The 21,022-nt window shown below is 43.8% G+C and overlaps 1 protein-coding gene across 1 annotated transcript in view; it reads right to left on the bottom strand.

Moving 5' to 3' along the window:
* PARD6G (par-6 family cell polarity regulator gamma) overlaps nucleotides 1-18,519 on the bottom strand; it is a 65,075-nt gene extending 46,556 nt beyond the window's left edge. The window contains exons 1-2 of the mRNA XM_041476706.1: nucleotides 18,319-18,519; nucleotides 5,263-5,485 (exon numbers count right to left, since the gene is read on the bottom strand). Coding sequence (XP_041332640.1) covers nucleotides 5,263-5,485; nucleotides 18,319-18,390 — 295 coding nt within the window. The 5' untranslated portion in view covers nucleotides 18,391-18,519. The remainder of the gene's footprint in view (nucleotides 1-5,262; nucleotides 5,486-18,318) is intronic.
* Nucleotides 18,520-21,022: the final 2,503 nt, after the last annotated feature.

Raw genomic sequence — 21,022 nt, 5'->3', positions numbered from 1 at the left:
TAAAAGTTTTAGGTAGCTGGAAATAGCTGCTGCCTCAAAGCCAGTTTTTGTGTTTAACACATGTGGTTAGACAGCCAACAACCATTCCTGGGGATTATCTGCTCAAAGTATGAAAGACAATAAAACAACCCACCATTGCTTTTTCAGGCAGACCTGGGCATGATTCCCATTAGCACATTCTTATTTTAAAACTGAGTGTGATTGCTCTGATTTTATAATACAAGAAAGCTAAGCACAGATGTTGGTACTTAGAGCTGCACAAAACTTTGCCAGGTAAATAACAAATTGCAGAGTTATGAACTGCTTCTGAACATGCACAAATATATTGCATGGCACAGCAGTTTAAATACATTAGTCACTGTATGCAGTTGAAGAAAAACAGCATCTTCCAATCTTTACATTAAAGCAAGCCAAATCCAAAACCCAACCAGGTAAATGCACATTTTCCCCTGTTGATTTTGGATCAAGCTTTAAGTGAGAACTGATGGTAGACAGCAGTTTTAACCACTGAAGGAGGAAAGCAATGACCGGTGTTCAGTGCTGGTTTACTGTAACAACAATGGACTATTAAAAAAAATAACTACAAAAGAAAAGACACTTATACCAAGTTTCTGAAGGTGGTACTTGATGACTTTTTACACACTATCAGTTTTCTAGACTGCAAAATGCAAGACAACACAGATATCAGAAGTCATCAGCCTTCTCTAACTTCCATCCATGTCAATTAACAGCTGCAGTTAATGTGTGGTTTTACTAATTTATGATGTAAGGCCCTGCTCCATCTTGCTGTGAAGTGTGGTTTAGTGTAATGGCTATTAGAATCTTCTTCAGCTTGTTCAGATTTTTGTTTTTGCCTTTCCTATTCCTGCAGGAAGTGTAATCCTTGACAAAGTTAACCTGAAATATAAATTTGTCACCTGCCACTTCAGTGCTTCATCCTACTTGCAGGACACATACAATGAAACCATTAAAACCTTTACAAAGCTTTAAAATTAGCTTTACTGATGGAAAGATTGTGAATTTGATCTAGAATTTGCTTTACGATTGACAAAGTCCCCCCCCCTTATTAATTTATTGTTATTTTTATAGAATCGGAACATACCTCCTGTTGTGGGCAAAACAGAAAGGCTTCTCAGTTGAGTTCATCTGACCTCAGTCTGGCATCAGGATGAGACCAGATGGGCTGTGCACGACCTCTCCCACCTCCTTCGCAACTTGAGCTACAGCAGATTTTCTGCTACTGCCCATGCAAACCCTATAAACCTGGCTGTCCCTGGTAGAAGTGAAGGTCTGGACATCAGCAGCCTTCATCAGTTCTCCCAGTTCCAAAATCATTACCCCAGATTTACAGCAGTGTGCTCAGTTAACCACTCTGTTCACTCTGCTTGCTACACTTGGTCCTAGACATCCCACTTGGAAAAAAAAGAAACCTTGGAAAAAAGCACTGCACAGGGTGATCAGCTTGTTCATTTTGCCACGCTTCCTTGAGGTTCTGAACTTACTAGATTGAACACAACCCAGTAGGTAACACAAGCAAAAGAGGAGAAATTCCCAAATTTCTTTTAGACGTCCACTTACATCCTTATACGCCCCTGCAAATTTCAAGGAGTCATCTGAGGTAGGTTTACAATTAAGAACTCATCATAATTCTGCTACTTATTCCATTCTATTTAGAATGCTCCAATACAGATCAGTTTGAACACATATAGTGCCTCTGTGAGACAGGCATTAAAGCAAGATTTGATAATAATTTAATTCCATTTAATCATAGAAGAAATAATGTAATGCATTCACAGTATGTAACACTAACTCCTTTCAGTTTTTCTGGTTTATGTTTCTGCTTGAATTCATAGGTTACACTTAAATATTTTTGCAGTATACAAGAGATTGTTTCAAGTGCTGTTGTTTAAGTCAGACACAGACCAAACAGTCTTGAAAAACATGATCAGCATCATCAGATAAGCCCTTCCTTGATGCAGGTCTTGGGTAAAATGTAAAAGTTATTATGGAGCAAGTCGAACACATCCTCAAGTTCCTGCATTGTTCTAAGGTCTTTGAGACATCTATCCCTTCCACAGCAGCAGGCACCTTCCATAGGGAGTTCTGTGCATGTCTGGTATCAGTTACAGCCGAGTGAACAAATCCTCATGCTCAAAGCATCAGCTGTAAATCACTACTGTACTAACAAAGCCAAAAGAGCCACGTCAGTTCACAACACAGGACATGACCCATACTTGCAGCCTGGGAAAGCAAGTCAAAGGAAAACTGCTTTTTCTTTTTATAGCCTGGTTCTCTAATTAGGATTTTTGTCCACACTGTAATTTGGTATTGGAGACAAAAAATAAGAGCACCATATACTTTAAGCAGACAAATCACTATGAGCTATAAAAACTTGCTACAGATGAATTTACTCAAACATAACCTGCAAATGTCCCAAATTCTTCAAGACAAAAAAACTATCAACAGCAATTGTTGCAAGCACACTGGGAACACCAATTCCAGTCCTTATTAAAATGGCTGGCTAATAAGCACTAACATCCCCTGTGTGGGACTACTGTGATCCTGAAAAATTTGGCGCTCAGGAGATTTTAACCAAAAAAAAGAAAAAAAAAAAGAAAAAAAAAAAAAAAAAAAAAAAAAAAAAAAAAAAAAAAAAAAAAAAGAAAAAAAAAAAGAGAGAGAAAGGGGAATAAACAGCCATCCTATACCTGGATACCAACCTGGTATGAAAAGTCCAAGCAATAAGCACAATGTTTGCCTCCAGGGACAAGTGAAAGAAAGCCTTTTGAACTGAAAAAGTGCAAGACTAAGGTCAGATGAAAAACATCAAACTAGGAAACTGTTGCTTGATTATTGTGCAAAGACTAAGTTACCTATTTTGCCACTCTGAGAATGTTTAAGTGTTTTAACATGACTGTGAAATTGACCTGACAAGAGAAAGGGTAACTCAGCTATAAACTGGGAAAACAGATAGGATGACTAATCATGCAGTTGATAAACAGTTTGCTTTACTAGAAAAAGAGACCTGACCTTCAACTGTTCAGTCCTCCTGTGCCTGCATACTTCTGCTCTGTTCCCTGAAACTCTCCCTACTCTACAACACAGAGAACAACCTCTGGCAGCCAGCTCCCAGGACTACTCCCACTGAAAAGCAGTGATCCCTGATCCAACAGCCTAGAGAGCCCATGCTCTGCAGTCTCCTTCAAAGTCCCAAGAGAGCACCGCTCACATATTTTACTAGCATCCCTGTCATGCTAATTTCCTGCCTCTGAAGTCAGAATTTAGGGTGCAGGCACATCACATTCCCCTGAATGGCACAATGATTTCTTGGCGCTAGTCACCTTGTTCTCTTGTGCAGGTTTCTAGCAGAAGGACCAGCACTGCTCTATCACCCCAGCAGAGCAAAGGAAAAACAGATGAAGATTTCACCTTCATTCTTGAAGGGAAAAATTTCTAAAGGCTTTGTCTAAGCAAAGGCAATGAGCACGACTGTTAGGGGCCATCCACAAGTATGAATCTCAAATGTTAGCCTCAGGAGTCCCCTATGAAAGTTAGCACCAAGCAAAGGGATGGACCAGAATTTACTGTTCCCTTCAGCTTTATAGAGGGAAAAGGTGTGTTGGGAAAGATTTCAGGCTTTACCACACATGAGGAAGAATAGGCCTGTCTTCCTTCACTTGTTTGCACAAGTCTTTCCACTGAACAACAGATAAAATAAAAGCTTTTTAAAAAGGAAATATTGCCCTTTTCCATTAAGGTTAAAAGTTAGAAACCTTAATTATCATCACACTTTTCCTAGAAGAGGGAGAATTTTTTCTGTATGTAGACAACAGTTCTCTGATTTGCCGGTTTCTGTGATCAGTATTTCGGTGGCAAACCCCCTCCAGGGCAGGGTTAGGTCAGTGGTTTCAGCAGTCTGTCCAGAGCGTAGAGACCTGTGCTCTGAACAGGACTGATCTAGAGACATGAATAAACTTAAACTGAAGTAGGCATGACAAAGTCATGCAAAGGATTGCTCATGACTTGACCCACCATGAACATTCACAAGCCCTAACAGGCATCGCAAGAAGACCTAATCAGATTTGCGATACACATTTGCACTTTCTGCACAAGAAGGAGGAGCAAGTTTTCTCCCATAGACATTTCCACTCACCTGACAGACAGATCAACTAAACAAACTGCTCTAAACCCTCTCCTCAATTGGCTCTTTGAGCATCTAAAAAACACATCTAAAAGGTGGCAGAAAATATGCTCTGAACAGACAGGAGACACACAGTCCTAGGTGTATTTGATGACACCAAATCAAACACACTCCACCAGCTCACACCAATGAGCAGGTTGGAACCTCTTGCTAAATCCTTATCAGGACGCAGCAAGAGTCCAGGCCAAAAAAAGCCACGTGACTGCTCCAAGTCTCAAATCAAGTCTTGTTTCTGAATCTGTTGCTGATGAGATTTTAATTCCAAAAGCCCTGTGCTATAAATCACTAGATGGCTGAAAAAAAAAAAAATCCACTGTGGAGGAAGTGTTAACAGAGTGTTAGATTCCCCTGGGATTTAAGGAGCTCTGTGAGAAGACACCTTATTATAAAAACCAATCCTCTTCTGAAGAGACTGCCAAGCATGGTCCTTAAGGAGAATAACACACAGGCCTTAAACCTGATGTCATCTTGACATTCAGGCAGCTCTTCCCAAGGTTTGCTTCCAAAATGGGAAGAATCAGCATTCCTTAGTATAAGGACAGAGGGGAAAAAAATCATCATTTGCCAGATTAACATAGTTAAACAAGATGTCATTTGTGACAATATTTTCTTCCTTTCAGAACTACACATCTGTGTGCATTCACACACAGGCATGAATAGCATGGATATGACACTGACAATAAAGATGGATAGATAAGATCTCTAAATGTGAGGCAGTAGTACTAAGATCCCCTCCCTCCACCAAGCAGAATGGTGCACTTGGCATGCTCAGGTGACAACAGGGTACCAGCAGCACGAGGTACATTCCCCTCAGACAGCAAAGGGGCTCACGGTGATTCTCAGTATGGTATCCTTCAAACATCTTATAGGCAGCAGTGCAGTCCCTCTCCCTGCCATGAAGCCATGCCATTCCTGCCAGCTGCAACAAAGTGCCTGTGAGGAAGAGCAAGGTGGCTCCTAGGTGCCTCTTACATGATTTTGGCCTTTAAATGGGTGCCACAAATCCATTCTTTCCCTTGCTGCAGCACACTCTGAGGCACTGAAACGAAACTGCATCTTACCTTGTCTTTGGATAAAAACCCTGAGCAGTGGATGAGCACTTGAAACAGCCTTGAAGAAGTTGTCATCATTATTAATAGGGAGAAGGTCTCCATGCACATCAGCATATCCGATCATCACTTCCAGGTTGGCTATGTGATGGATGTGAAGAATTAGTTTGTAGAAGTCTTCAAACTTTCCTGGCTTGTAGCGATCGAGAGAGAACCTTCTGAACTCTGCCCCAAACTGCAAGAGAAAGCAAACAGAGCATCAGCAGATGTGTCATCACAGGCCAATGCTCCAGTTTGGCATTTGAACGCGGTATAGATCACCTCTCTTCACAGAATGAGAGAGCCACAGGATCAATCAGGTTGGAAAAGACTTCTGAGATTGGGTCCAACTTCTACTATTCAAACCTATTCTGTGGTGAATACAGTCACGTGTTGGTGCTTGCAAGTCTACTATCGGCTTTTTAGGTCGTCCCATCAGAACATAACCATGGCTACCAAGACATCACAGGTACACTCAAGTGTTCCACATGAAAAAAAAAAAAAATCACATTTTTAAAATATTACGTTTTCATTAAATCCTCTAGAGGATAACTGCATTTGTAGGACTTAACTTTGAAGATCTATCATTCATTATCATCATCTCAGGCATCCACAGAACCATTCCTCACCAAAGCAGAAGTATTCACTCTACTGTTTTCAAAGGAAGTTACTCAGCTATTCAAACAACCTTATAAAAATTCTTTGCACATTTCCCATCAATACCACTGGGATCCCAACCACAAGACCTTTAAAGAATCATGGTTTGTGAGCACACAGCTTGTTATTAGAAAATACACTCACTCTACATGACCCCTGAATTTCCTGGCAACCCATGCAGTGAAAGGAAAGTTAGTTTTCATGGCTTTAATTTTTCTGTCACTCCACTGGTTTTTATTTTCAAAGCTTTACAGACCATTAAGTGCTTGTTAAAAAAAAAAAAAAAAGGCAAGCAGGAGTAGGAGAGTGTGATTTGGCACAAGACAATAGAAAAAGTTATAAATCCATGAAGCTGTTTTAAGTAAGTCAAAGTGACTGAGGAGATGATTTCAATGGTCCTTATTTCTGATATTAGAAACGAAGTATGCTGTTAAGAAGCAGAGATCCTGTTAAGAACAGATCCTGTTAAGAAAAGATCCTCTGTTCAAGGAAATTATGATAATGAAGACAGGCATCTAGTTAGATTAAACAGCTTAAATCACCTTTCTGGTACATTTAATTTAATATTTCAGACTGTACCATATGAGTAAACTACTGATCATCAACTGAACCTCTAAAGCCATCCTAACTCACTCGTGAACACATGGAACCACAGCCACAAATCCAAGAACAAGTAAGGCTGTAACTAGGACCTCATTTGCAAAGTCAGCCAATACCAGGGCTAGAAACCAAAGACATAAAACTAACAAGCACACACAAGAAATAAGAAGGGGGAGAATCTTCTCTAGACAAATTCTTCCTCAAAATGGAGAATGACTTGCTTAGAGGTTCTCAGCTGTTAAATCAACCATACATGCAAGCCACTCTTTTGCGGAGACTAACAAAAGTATGAATCATCACCATAATCATCTTCAAGCAAAAAGGAAAAAAAGAAGCCAACATAACCCTACTGGCTTTGGGCACAAGCATGTTCTCAAATTACTTCCGCAGTTATGAAAATCCCACTCTTGAGCATCAAAGCCTAGTTGTGATCATCTGAAAGCTTGTTTAGTCAAATTATGCTGCTTGTTTGCAATATTAACTGCTAGTTCCAGTTTGGATTTCAGAGTGCCCATCCAAATGCACAAAAGGCGAACAAACCACAGCTGGTTCCAATGGAGGAAAAAAGTCCTCCTTTGTCCTCCACCCCCTGCTCCTCTCCAGAAAAATCTGAGCAGCAACTTACTTCTGTGGACACACTTCAAACTGAAAAGAAAAAGCTGAAGTCTTTTTGTTTAAAAAGTATCCTAAAGTTTTCTTTTTCTTAGATTCAAGCTGGAAAAAGCCATCTTCAAGTGTCAAGTTTAACACCTATGTACATGATAAACCAAAGGAGAGGGAACAAGATCTTTATAAGTTTTGCTTAGAGCTGCATCTACTGTTCTGCACACCTGAACAGGATCCCGGGATTCCTTGGGATTCCCTTAGCCACAATGCCAGGGCACTCAGACACCAATCCCAGTAACCATTTGTTTACTGGACAGCTTGTTCAGGACCATCAGCACACACGGTACTGTGGAGGAAGCAGCTGCTGTGCAGTCTTACCCAGGCAGTACAACACCCACCCCACACAGCCCCCGGGACCCATGGTCTGCTGGGGGAACCCATTCTGCTCTGCCCAACACAGCTGAGGCAGAGCTCAGGATACTGCACCCGGCAGGAAAGTGACATGGAAAAGGACAGAGGAGAGAACTAAGGATGGTTACTTGCACTTGGCTGGTATGACCCAAAGCTCAGCTTAAGTTGCCACATGAGAAGACAGCTGGCAAAAGGGCCAAGCCTCCCAGCCTAGCCCCTGCAGGCACACTGGAAACTACTGATCAGTGGAGCCTGACATGTGGGAATGCCCTTGCAGGCTTGGGGCACTGAGGTCTGACAGGAATGTTGTCCAGTCAAATTGACTTGTTCACATGTTCAGCCTTGGGAAAGCCCAAGAGTCGATTTCATTTGCCTGGGAATAGCACAATAAGAAACAAATGCAAAAGATTTCACTTGTGCTTTCTGCATGACCCAGCTTTTTAAAGCAAAGGGAGCTAGAAAGTGGTTCTGTAGAGAAGGGAAGAGACAAGAGATTTAAACAGATAATGAGAATGACTTTCTTTTTGTTTAAAGGTCAGTATTACTGTAGTAATAGTTTAGCTGATTTATTCACCCTGTGCATACACACAGGCAGTAACCATTGTCAGCAGGTCTTTTCAGAAGAGGGGGAAAACTGCTTCAGCTCATTCATCATCCCTAATGAGGCTGATAGAGAGTATCACAGTAATAGTGGAGTTTACAGTGCCACTCAGCTTGGAGACTGGGTGCTCTGCATTGTATTCAGCCAGGATTTCAAGATAACATCCACCGTGTATCTTACAGAAACTACAAATTCTGATAGCCAAAAGGACTGATCTGCTTCGCTAAGCCATGAAGTTCATCTTATCATATCCCTTCACAGAAAGATACACAAGGACTGATGTCTGCCAGGAAAGTCTCTGCCAGAACAATACTGTATTTCACTGTTTGATAAACTAACAGTTTTAACAAGCAGATTAGTTTTCCATAATGAAGTAAATTAGGCCTATTTAACTAATGCAAATACTGCATCCAGTATTGCAGAAGTCAGACAGGAGGAACACAGGGAAGTTAAAAAGAATTTAGTCTGACAGCTTATTATGACTGAAAAAAACAACTCAGAAGCAACGGTACATTTTGTTTCACAAAAATAACCTCCGCCCCAAGTTCCTCAAAGTATCAGCCAATCGCCGTATTTGTTATCAATTTGATGCAGTTTGATGACAAAAAGCACACAACAAATTGCATCAGGCAGGAACCCCGAACAAAAACAGATGCCCAGAAAAATGTTCCGATAAAAGTTGTGTTAAAGAAAAAGGAAGACACAGCTAGCTGATCAAAACTTACACAGGCTGATCAAGAGCAATCAACTGCTTTCTTTGGCTTTTTTTCTGGCTAAAGGGTACAAGAGGTCAGAGGAGATGAGGGAGCAGGATTTTGAGGTTTGTTTACTTAGAGAGCTGTTGTTTTGTGAAATGAAGGCGTTATTTGCAAGCAAAGAGGGCAACTATTTTCTTTTTTTTTCCTTTAAATTTTAAGTTTCAAGATGTTTACAGAGCCAAAAATGAAGCCCTATGTTTATGAGGTGCCATCCCTCTAGTTTATTGCTGACTTTGAAATCAGGCTATTGTAATAAGAAGACATCAAAGAGCAACATTTAGCAATAAACACGAGTTACATTAGCCACCTACTTCTCCCATGAAGTAAAAAAATCAAGAACAGAAAGAAAACTAAACACTTTCATCCTTGCATAGACTGTAATTTCTGCTTACATGTGAGATTTTCAGAACTGGGAAGACCTAATCAGGCATGCTTTATCAGTGAGAATGAGCAGAGGGCAAGAAAGAGGAGGAGGGAAAAAGTAAATGGTTTTGTGCTTGCTGACTTCATCTGGAACTTCAGAACTCTGCTGTCACATTCATGTCTCTGTTTCTTTGTTTCCTTTTTCTCCCCCAGTTACACCTTTCCTAGCTCACACAGCATTCTCTGGCTCTGCTCCCAGCCTCAGAGTGGCTGTCACTAGTGGCAAGAAGCCACCAAGCAGGCAGATGTTCTCTGCAACAAGTTCTCTCTTCAATGGCTTGCTCCGGAGCAACTCTGCTTCACTAAAATGATCAAGCTAGTGGAAAGTGTGAGATTTCATGTTCTGCTTAGATCTTGCTATTTCTCTCAAGAGAGAGTCACAAGAGCAAGACAGCTTCTCTTCTGTCTGCCCTTCATAGAAATCCCATCAGGGACACAATTTCACTAGCTTCAGCCCCAAACTTTTTCCCTGATTGACGACATGCCATACTTCCTTCTATTCCCTCCTTTTACTCTTCCAGAGAAACACAGCCATGCTTTAGTATCTTAAATGCTTAGTATAGTTTCTCTTACCAAAGAAAATGAGTGGTTCCCCTTCTTTTTCCTGCTTCTCTGACACAACATTTCACATTTCTGTTGGTTTAAAGAACAACCTTTGTAACTCCTTCAACCCTCTCCAGGGGTCTGCAAGGCTCAGCTAAGGAACACTTTTCTCTCTTCTGCATCTACTTGGAAAAGAAATTCTTCTCTCTCTGTTCCCATCACCGTCAGACCACTTTCTGCTCCTGAGATGCACCTCACAATCACTCTCACAGATACTTGGCTGTCAGCTCAAGGGCAACTTAAAGCCAAAGTTACCCTTTCCCCTGCCTCACTTGCCTTATTTCACAACTTTTGAGAACTAGAGCACTGCACTGCTTATTTTGCCTCACCGCCGCATGGCAGTCTGTGGAAATAATTATCCACAAAACCAATTTTGTCAGCCGGTTTGTTTGGAACCATCATCCCTTTCTTTGCCAGCCCTGCTCCAGTAGTTCCTCTCCTATCAGGTCACCCACGTAGCTGCTTTCTCCCTACCACCTCTGTCAGCGCTGCCTGCAAGCAGCGCACTGCCAGCCTTCCTCACTGCCTCACCTCCCGATATTGAAACCTCCAGTGCCACTCTCCTTCAAGAAACAATTGTTTGCAGGAAAGCAAAGCCTTTAAAAGAAATCTGTGATTTAAGTGCCCAGCCTACCTTTCCAAAAGCAAGTGTCCTCCTTTTTTATTCCAGTCCCCTGCATCTCTGGGAGCAAACCAAAAAGTCTGTTTGCAAATGATGCAGACTGAGATGGTCCTGAGCAACACACACTCTGTCACACCATGGAGCTTAAGCACAAACACAGCACAGGATGCATACATCCATGGCATGTTACCATCAGCATGAGGGAGAAAAAGAAGATTTAGCACCTTGCCACCCAGAGGGACAAAGCAATCTGGTTTGGTCAACAGCGAAGCTTCCTGCAGAAAGGCAGCCCTGCCCTACTCCAGGTCTCCAGCGAGAGCAAAACCACTTTCGGAACATTTACTGAGAGGTATCTACATGGATACAGGAAACCTGCAACCAGTAAGGGTCTGGCTGATTGCAAACTTATTTAAGAGCCTTTTAGCTGCCGCCAGAGGCTTCCCCATGAGCTCGGTGCCAGCAACAGCTGCAGAGAAGTAATTTGATGCAGATGCACGCACAGCCCTGGCCAGACCTGAAGGGGGACTGGGAACAGCTGTGCAGGACAGAAGCAGGAGGGATGGCACAAGGCTGGGTGGCCCTGGGGCTAGTGCACCTCACCAGCCATTTCTGCTTGAATGAACTTCAGGCATTTCCAATGGGAATACCTCTGTAAAGGGAGATTCTGACTTCACTTAGAGGAAGGCAACGTCTCCCAAGGTACATTTCATCTTTTAACTCATGGCCTGCCATTGCAAAGGTAATTAGAGGCAAGCACTGAATCCTTGGAAAACCTTTCTTGGTTCCTAAAAGCTCAGATTAAGTGCACACAAAGTCTCTCAGAAAGCGAATGATAAGGGACTACAGAGGAAGGCACTATTAATTGCACCTCTGAAGCACTCCTTGGAGGTGGCTAGTCCTGGAGCCTGTTAGACAGAGCTCCACAGGTATGTTAACCTCACACAGGAGACATTCCTTTCTGACTTGGCTGTAAACAACATTTAATTTTCTGAGGTGCTCTTTAAAGTTGAAAGGTCCATTGTTCAGTGTCCTTTAGGACTGTTTCAGTGTGGCGAGACTAAATTTGAGAAGACTACTCACATAAGACAGACTGGCTGGACGAAGTTTTAAGCAGATCAGAAATTCCCAAGTTACTAGACTAAAAAGTATTACAAACAGGAGAGAAGCTGGAGGGAGGATCAAGAATGGGAAAGCATGGGAATACTGGAACACAAGATGGCAGCTTTCTGGTCAGTGCCATCCATCCAGTTAGCACAGCTGGTACCCCAGCCCATACCAGTATACTTGCTTCAGGAACATTGTTGGAGGAACTACCATCCTTCTGTGACAAGACAGACCTGAAACAATATCAGACCTGAGCACCAGAGCATATCCTCCACCACACCATGCTCTGTGACGCCACGTAGCTCAAAGCAGTGTTCCAGCCTTCCCTGCATGTCCTAAAGGCACTACTGCTCCCACAGCGCCAGAGAACAGATCAGAGAAGTGAGTTACACTGCGCTGGAGCTTACTGCAGCTGTCACCTGAACAGAACTATCCCAAGATGTCTTGTTTGTGCCACACTTTTCAGCTGAAAGGTTTGGCCTCTCATCTCTGAAGGGCAGCAAGCATGCACAGGACCCGCTGTTGCGGCTCAGCTGAAAGCTGTGGTCACTTTCTCTCATGGCACTTGCAGACAGACTCAGGGTTACTAGCTATAACCACTTCAGAAAGCTATCCTACTATGAAGAACAAATATCTGTTTGTAATGAGAGAGGAACCAGGAGTTGAGTAGGTGCTATTTAGCACATCAGAATAAGCACAATACCTGCTGTGAAAAGCCCAGCAAACTGGGAGGGAAAGGAACAGAGGCAACACTTCTTAAGAGATTGATGTTTACAGTCTCTTTCTCTTGACACGTTTTGCAACAATCCAGACTGTCTCAAGTTGCTATTACTGTGGCACGCTGTCTTCATTTGAGAGGGGGAAGCACTGCGGTTTTCTGAGTCCGTGCCACATTTGGTTTGCATATAATCAAATATGTTTTCAAGCTCAAAAACAGAAGTTAAATCAGATGGTTACAGGGCTTTTTACTGCACTTATTTTAGTTTTATGCCAGGTATGACAAGTATGACCTTAACTTGGAAGAATTTAAAGTACTGCTTAAAAACTTTAAGCAGACTTAAACTCTGTTTCAACATTCTGTAGAATTTTAAAAGAGTGCTGCTTTTTGATCTATTTTGAAGTGTGCTACGCATGGAAAACTTTTCTTGAAACTTCAGAAGGCCTGTACAGCTTCAGGGTTAGAGTGAAATCAAAGTACACAAGTCTGGAAAACACTATTTGTAGACCTCTGTCAGTTAACACCAGACAGTGCAGAACCAGACCTTTAAAATCTCTTTAGGGGGGGCTATTAAAAGTAAGCTTGCTCTTACTGCTATTGCTGCAGTTTTAACAGTGCTTGATGTTCCACTTTATACATTTCAAATACACAATGTACTTTATACATTTCAAATACACTGCCATAGCTGAACAGTCATGTTCAGCAAGTCATGCAATACCAGCAACTTTGGCAGGGAGGAAGATGCAAAAGGTTTAAACCATCGATCTTTATGTAACAGCACAAGCACACTTCTTTTAAGAAGGGGGGACAACACGTGAGCAGGACAAAGCACCCACAAGCTGTTTGAATGCTACATCTCTCTGCCAGCTGGGCAGGCTTGCTGAAGCACTGACTGCTACACGTGCTTCAGACCAAAACAGTCTTTCAGCTGCTAGTGACTTCGTAAGAGCAGGGAGCACAGCTGATCCCAAACATGCTTTTTGTCTTTGAACACCATAACAGTATCACGTCTACTCAGGACACATCAGAAAATGATTGAAAAATTATTAACAATCCATTTGCGGCATCCATCTAAACACCAACATTTAATGAGAGTCAAAACAGGATAGGAAAAGAGAGTATTAAAAAAGATGGTTACAATTAACTGGTTCTATTTATCTTAATGGGTTTGTTTATAGTAGTAGGATGTTAGTCACGTTATTGTTAATTTGTAAATCAGTTTGCAATGCAAGAAAACATGACAGTATTAATAAGGCAGAAATGTGACAGTCAGCACGTGAGTCAGGTAGCTGTGCTTTTACAATCCTCAGCCACTATCAGAAGTTCCATTGTCCGAGAGGGTTCATCAACAACAAAGGGTTCTTCTGCAAAGCACTTCTATCAGGGAATGACAAGTACATTTAGCCAACTTTGAAATCATGAAAATTAGTTCGTACTAGTACATACAGTTCACAGGAATTCATATAGTAGTAACAGAAAAACAGTACTCTGCTGCTTTTAAGCCAGAAACATGGACCTGTCAGTTTCAAAGTAAAAAAAAACAAAACCCAAACACACTTTCACAAACAATTCAAAATGCTATCATTTAAAGGCCCGAGGCAATCTTCTACTATTCCAAAATTTCTAAGAGATTGGAAAAGAAATACACATTTGGGCTGATAGTTACCCTCCCATTTGAAAAACTGCATGTAGTATTCAAGGGAAGAAAAAAACAAAATCTCCTTTCACTCAGAGCAAGACAAAAGAAGATTGGCTACATGGAGTTATAATTCAAAAGAAGTTCCACCACTAACGTAGGAATTCCTATTTTAAAAGCATTTGTTCTTCTGTAGGCTTATATTCACAAGCGAAGAAGCCTGTAACCTCTCTGTAAAGCTAAGGACAGAAAATGAAAAATAGGTTAAGAACTCTGCCTGTGGCCACAAGATCCCAAACAAAACAAACACAAAAAGCCCCACACATTGCAGGCACTGGAGCTCTTGGTAAAGGGAAAAAAGGGGAGAGAAAGGGTCATCTGGAAACCTTTTTCAGAGATTAGAGGCAGTTTCTTGAGAGGGGACAGATACTTCACTTGTCACCCGACAGAGAAAAGGAGCCAGTGAGTACTAGACACATGAGAATACAGTTGTTCTAAGCCAGCAAGCTAATGTGTTTTCAGATCCTGTCTAAAAGGGCTGAAACATTAATCCTGAGCTACAGAGACAACACCTAGATAAGAACGGAGCTTCTAATTTATTTTGTCATGAAAGATGGGATAGAAGGGCTAAGGTATAATTACAATTCAATTAATATTTTCTTATGACATGTGCCAACTTCTAAGCAGGTTTTTCTTTACCCTTCCTCTTTTCTATCTAGCAATAAGCTTTTAAGTGTTTTGGTTTTAGGCCAGCTCTCTGAGGATGAGGGTGACAAGAGAAAAAGCAGGGAGCTGGACAGAAGGGGACTTCTTAAAGAAGACAACTGCAGCAATTTCCACCACTGCCACGTCTGAAACAGAGGTGTGCACAGATGGCAGAGGATTTTCCCCTTCAGTATTTGCTGCAGCACAGAGACCCATTAAGCTTTTGTAGCACCTGCCAGTAACCCAGAGAAAAGTGACCTGGCATACAGCAGAAAGTACAAGACAGTGCCACAAAGCTCATCCTTCTGCAATGACAGAGCCAGAGAATATATCACTGCCAGTGTCTCCCCTACATAGTGACAGACATGAAAAGTCCACAGACACAAGAATCGTGGGCTGAAGCATGCTTTGGGCCACGTTCCCAGCAGGGGTGATGGGTCAGGATAGGTTCAGCAGAGCTGCAGGCTGGTTCAGACCCGCAGAAATCCAATCATCCACAAACCTCACAGGCCTACTGGACTAAAAAAGAGGAATACCGCCTGCAGGTTTTGGCCCAATGGCACAAGAAGGATGTTGAAAACTGGAATGAGTTCAGCCATCAAGATGCTCCCTCCTTCTCCTCCTCCTTCCCCTCCCCTCCCCTTCCAACACACAGATACACACACTCTGTTTTTAACAACCCTCTGGCACACATCAAGAACCTTATAACTTAAGGATACTTGGGGATTTCTTACCCAGCATAGTACTTAGCACTGACAAACTCTCCCCTTTCAATAATCAAGGGCACAAACTGACTTTCAATAACTTGTTTTTTGGAGAAAATGAAAGAAATTCAGAAAATCCAGAAAAATCAGATTTCACAGGAGCCATTTTTGAATTGTGACTAATGCAAGACACCAGCAGGATGCTGGTTTATCCTTAAGGAAGGAACCACCTGGTTATCACAACAGAGGCAGGGATATCAAAACCCCAGCATCTGCAAACTATCTCCCATCCAACACCCCACAACCATTTTTTCCCAGAGCTCCTCCTGATCAAACTCAATCTTCAGAGGAGAAAAGCTATTTCACACCATTGTGTAAAAGCAGCACTCTCTCACACTCAGCTCCTCTGCTAAAAGGGATTCCACCTGCCCACGGACTGCCACTTCCCCAGCCTTTGAAAAGCCACCAAGAATCCCTTGATCCCCAGCCAGCAGCATGCCCTGGCGCAGAGGCTGAGCTGCACCCACCTCCGCTCACCTGGCAGCCTGTGCTCTCAGGCGATAGCTGCAAAATCATGAGTTCTCAGACTCAACTTTCAAGTTCTCAGGCAAGCCCAGGCAGGCCTCATACTTACAAAACACAAGCAACTAAGTGTTTAAAAGGTTGACTACGTAGGGCTACCAAAAGTAGCATTACTGAACCTTTTTGTTCCCCCAGCCTCAGATAGTCCATGCAGACAAAAAAATCTCAACGCTCTGTATTTCTAGATGATTACAGCACAGCAACTCAGTGATCCACAGGGACAAGGCTGCCAGCATCACAACCCATCCTACAAGAGCACCATGTCTTTGTGAGAGTTACAAGGTTTTTATACAGCACCTCGCCAGGTACCATTAGCCAGAGCTTTTCACCGGAGTTCCTTCAGATCACTGAAGAGTAACTCTGTGAGAGGGAGCCTATGAGCTTTACAAGCAAAATAAAACTATCTTGTAATGTCAGCACTGACAGCCTGCTACATCAACAGCTTAGCTGTTATTGTGCCCAAGTCATGCTAACAGTAAAACTCACCAGCACCAGGAAATTCAACAGCACAGCTTCCACTGACACATGCTGCAGGTTCACAGATCATCGCTGGGTGTAGGCCCTCAACAGGGTATTTTCAATTTAGCTTCTATTTTAAGTTTTCTTCCAATGCAGTAGGGATCTCCATACTAATTTCTGGGCCATCAGCAGTGACAACCCTGAGCTACAGGAGGCCTTCAGTCCCACCCATACAAGCTAATTTTCCTTCCCAAAAATCTGCAATCATTCTTAGGCTTACAATCTCCCTATACATCACTCTGTGTCTATAGAACCAGGTAGGATTCACTTACAGAATTCCTGCAGCTGTAAGGGAAGCTATGAGCCCTTTATTACAAGGTTGCTTTCCAGTTGTTACTAGAACAAACTCAAGCTATGGCAACATTGAAGTAGAAGAGAGAGGATGAACTTAAAAATTCTCATATGTGGTCAAGGCTTTAGTTTAACACTCATAGAATGTAAGGGGTATAATTCAGAAGACAGGATCTGGAGCGTTTGGGAGCCACAAGGAATGTTGTGGGTGGGTTACATCTTAGAACCAGTAGTAGCCGAACCAACACTTTCCAGCTATGGAAGCAGAATGGAACTTTCTAGGTCAGTTGAGCCCTTTCAAGTGGCAGCAGCAGGTTAGGAAATAAGGGCCTGAACCCACATATCAGGTGCCATGTTTAGAAATTATTGGAGGCTCCCTTGGATACAAGGTACTTCTCCCACTGAACCCATCTCTGCTCTATGTATTGCTCAAGGCCATTTGATCCAAACACAAGTTTTAACAGCAAAAATGAGCAGCACCAAGCAGAGAGTCCCCAAAGACATCACCTCCAACACCATCTCAGCAGGTGATCAGGGACTCTGGGAAAGGTTAACGTTATCCATACTCTATTTATGCATTGCTTACACCTTGCCTGTTACATGTGTATAAAACACGGACTTTTGGGGAGATTTCTCAGTTTTGCTTGAATGCAAAATTCTTGCTCTAAGAGGCACAGGCAAGATTTTGATGTGCTGGTTCAACAGAGAGCGACCAAAGTCTGTCGACGGGAGCTGAGCACGACCAATGTCACGCACGGCCACCCGACACCATGCTATGCGGCGGCCAGCTCCGGCAGCCCTGCCGATCTCGGCTCCTGCCCCAGCACCACCAGCGTGCACAAGCTGACGCCGGTGCCGGCATCCCGAGACAGCCGCCGCAGGAGGGGGAAGCTTCCCGCAGGTCTCCCTCTGGCTCCTGCGGCTCGCACCTACGGCAGCACCGGCGGGGGGACCCGGCCCTTCTCCCTCCCGCTCCTCCGCTCCTCTCCTCAGAACGCGTCGGGGCACCCATCCCGCCCACCGGGAGCCGGTCGGAGCACCGGGGGCTGAAACGCCCCGGGGCGGGGCGGGAGCGGCACCGCCGCCGCTCCTCCCGGTGCCCCCGGGCCGAGCCCCAGCCCGCCCGCCAGGCGAGGCCAGCGGCGCTTCCCGAGCCGCCCCACGAAGTTACCGCCGGAGTCCCCGCGGCGGAACAAAAGATGGAGCGGGAGCGGCGGGCGCCGCGCCGGGAGCGGGCGGGGAAGGGTCGCGCCGCCGCCTCGGCCGGGCAGGGGCGGCCGGCCGGGAGCTGCGCCCGGAGCGCTGGTCCCGCCTCTCCGCCGGCCGCCGCCAGCCCGTCCCCGCTCTGCGGGATAAGCTGGGACTCGGCTCCGGCCGCACCGGGCGGGGAGGGGAGACACGGGGGAAGGGGGCGGGGGGCTCCATTCATTTTCGGGAGCACCACCGGGAAGGGGCGCTCCCGGCCGAGGCCGCGCCGCGGTCTGCTCACCTTACTCTTCACTTCCACCGCGCTGCACTCCAGATACCGCAGAGTCTGAGATTTGTTGAAACTCCGGTTCATCTTCCCGGCCCCGCTGCCTCCCCTTCCCGCGCCGCCGCCGCCGCCCGCACGAGCCGCCGGCCCCGCTCGCGCCGCGCTCCGCTCCCGCGGCCACTTTGTTCCCGGCGCGCGCGCGCCAACGGCAGCGGCGGCGGCCGGCCCCCCCCGCCGGTGGCTCCCCGGGTGCCCCCCCCCCAGCGCTCGGAGGTGCCCGCTGTGCGCCACAAAAGAGACCCGCACAAACTTTTCCAGACGGCGCTGATTGTTCTTGAAAGAGGGTTGGGATGTGAAAAGTGCTGCGAGTCATTAATTTGAGACCACAGAGCACCAGGTTTGGGAGGAGAGTTTCCACCACGCCCTTCTTGAAATAAATCGGTGGACTGCCTCCCTCTGCTAGCAGCTCTCACTAATTAGGTAGGTTATTAATTTGAGAATCTCGAAGGAACTTAGCTTCTTTACGTCTTCTGCCGAGGATCTTTTTAATTTTAACAGACCTTTTTCCTTCAGTCAGCATCTTTTAGTCAGTGGGAGCCTTTGAAAGGGGTATTTTTTTCCTACACAATCCTGCCCAAAACATCAAGTCGTGATGTACAGAAGCTCAGGACACGGCACAGACCTGTGCAACCAGTTTCTGCTGCTCGACATCTCCTAGGATCGTCTGCCCGTCTAAGCAAGGAGCACAAAGTCCTGACAGACATTAAAAGCCACCCATCTCTTCTCCAGGCTTGCTGGGCAGGTGTCAGTGGCAGTGATGGGAATAACCACGAATTTAGGGGCAAAAACCAACCACTGAGTTGACTTTTCATGTGACTCCAAGTAGGAGGATCAAAGCACATGCCCCAAATACAAACCAGCTCCATCTTATTGGAAAATGGACCTGAAATGAACGTTTGCCACATGTTCTGGGCTTGCACTGTGTTTGGAAGGCTTGCTGTAAGTTAAACTGCAAAAATAAAGTCTAGAGAGCTGAGAAAGGAAATGTTTGTATGAACTTGCTCTTTCCTCTTTTCATCTTAGCACGAGCAATGCAGCAGCTTTGCTTGCCTGCTGTGATGGCCAAGGCCAAGCTGTGGAGATAACAGCATCCCCGGGGTGCTCAGAGGCTGAACAGCCCTTTTGGCATGTTTCGATGTAAAGATGGATCTTGAAATCCAGCAGCTGGATCTGTATGATTTAGTGCTTCAACATCTGGAGCAACAAGGCCAGTTCACTGGCATGAAGTTAATCAGTGGCTGGAGGACTGGTCTTCAGTCCAATTTTTTGAAATTTTTTTGTTTCAATTTCTTTGGTCTGTTTTTGGGTTTGGTTTTTTTGGGATTTTTTTTTTTTTGTTAGTTTTTTTGAAGAAAAAAAAGTTCTCAATAGGAAGAAACCAGCAAGCAATTTTAGTCTTAATTTTAAATTCTGTGCTTGTTGCATTTGTGATGCCCATTTGAGAAGTACACATTAAACTTACTTGACTTTTATTTTATGCTTACTTCAATGTTTCATTACCATCTATTTTATATTAATAAAGACTCTTCAAACTAACAATGCTACTGAGTTGTGTGTAACCAGAATGAGAATTCAATGAAAATGAATTATATATATATATATATTTGGGTGAGATAAAAGCTGGTAATCCATACTGAATTAATAAAGAATGAAGATGCATGTTTCAAAGCACAAAACAGGGGTTTATTTACCAGCAGAGCTAAAGGGATTTCCACTCTCCCTTCCCCAGCCTTTGCAGATCCTGTTCATATTTCCACCACCACATGAACAGACAATTTTCTTCTTCTCATCTACCCTGTCTTTGAAGCTAAGAGGTATATTGAGGACAAAAATTACTTTATTTGAGGAGTGGAGCTAATATTTTTTCTGTTCTATCCTACAAGAATTTAGAAATGGTAGATTACTGCTTCTCCTTTTTGGCCTTGCACTAAACACTTATTCTAGAAACAAGGTGAATACACTAATATGAAGAACTATGCCTTTATATCTCCAAAAAGGCGATTGGTAGCAAAAATTCCTTTCAAATTACTTCAAGAAAATCTGATTTCTGCTGGTTTTTTCTCAATCTGAGTTAAATAACCATAATTTTGTAGGTCAGTGTAGACACCTTTAAACTGCTCTGATCTGAGAAATTAACAGCTTCTGGATAGCTTATTAATTAGGCAAAAATTGGGGGTCATGTGTGAGAAACTGGCTGTATTATTTTGTTAGTAGAAAAATAGAATATTATGCAAGTATTTATAAATCCGGTATGATTTATCAATATTATTTCTTAATAGCATTTAATAATTTATTAAAAGTGAATGCTTCTCAGTCAAACCTCCCTGAAATCCAACTCAGTCCATTCTTGTAAATTCTCTAAGATACACTTCCCTTTTCGCTATTTCCAAATTAGTTGCAGCTTTAGTCTATTTCCTCCGGAGCAGAGCTGAGGCACGACTGGGACAGCTTGACAAAATTCCTTTTTCTCCTGCCTCCCCTCTCCATGCCCGTGCTGTGCTGTATGGAGCAGTGACCTGGGCTCCGCGCACCAGCAGGAGCCAAAGCACCAAGGCTGCTCCCAGGATACCCCAGCCAGGGCTGAACGAGGAGCTGCAGCCCCTGCCAGCTGTTTTCCTCCTCAGACTGGGTCACAAAGATGGTTTTCATTTAACTGCTT

The sequence above is a fragment of the Pyrgilauda ruficollis genome, unplaced genomic scaffold (genome assembly GCF_017590135.1).
Source record: "Pyrgilauda ruficollis isolate IOZ18807 unplaced genomic scaffold, ASM1759013v1 scaffold39, whole genome shotgun sequence".
NCBI lineage: Eukaryota > Metazoa > Chordata > Aves > Passeriformes > Passeridae > Pyrgilauda > Pyrgilauda ruficollis.
This window is presented reverse-complemented; position numbering and strand designations above follow the sequence as displayed.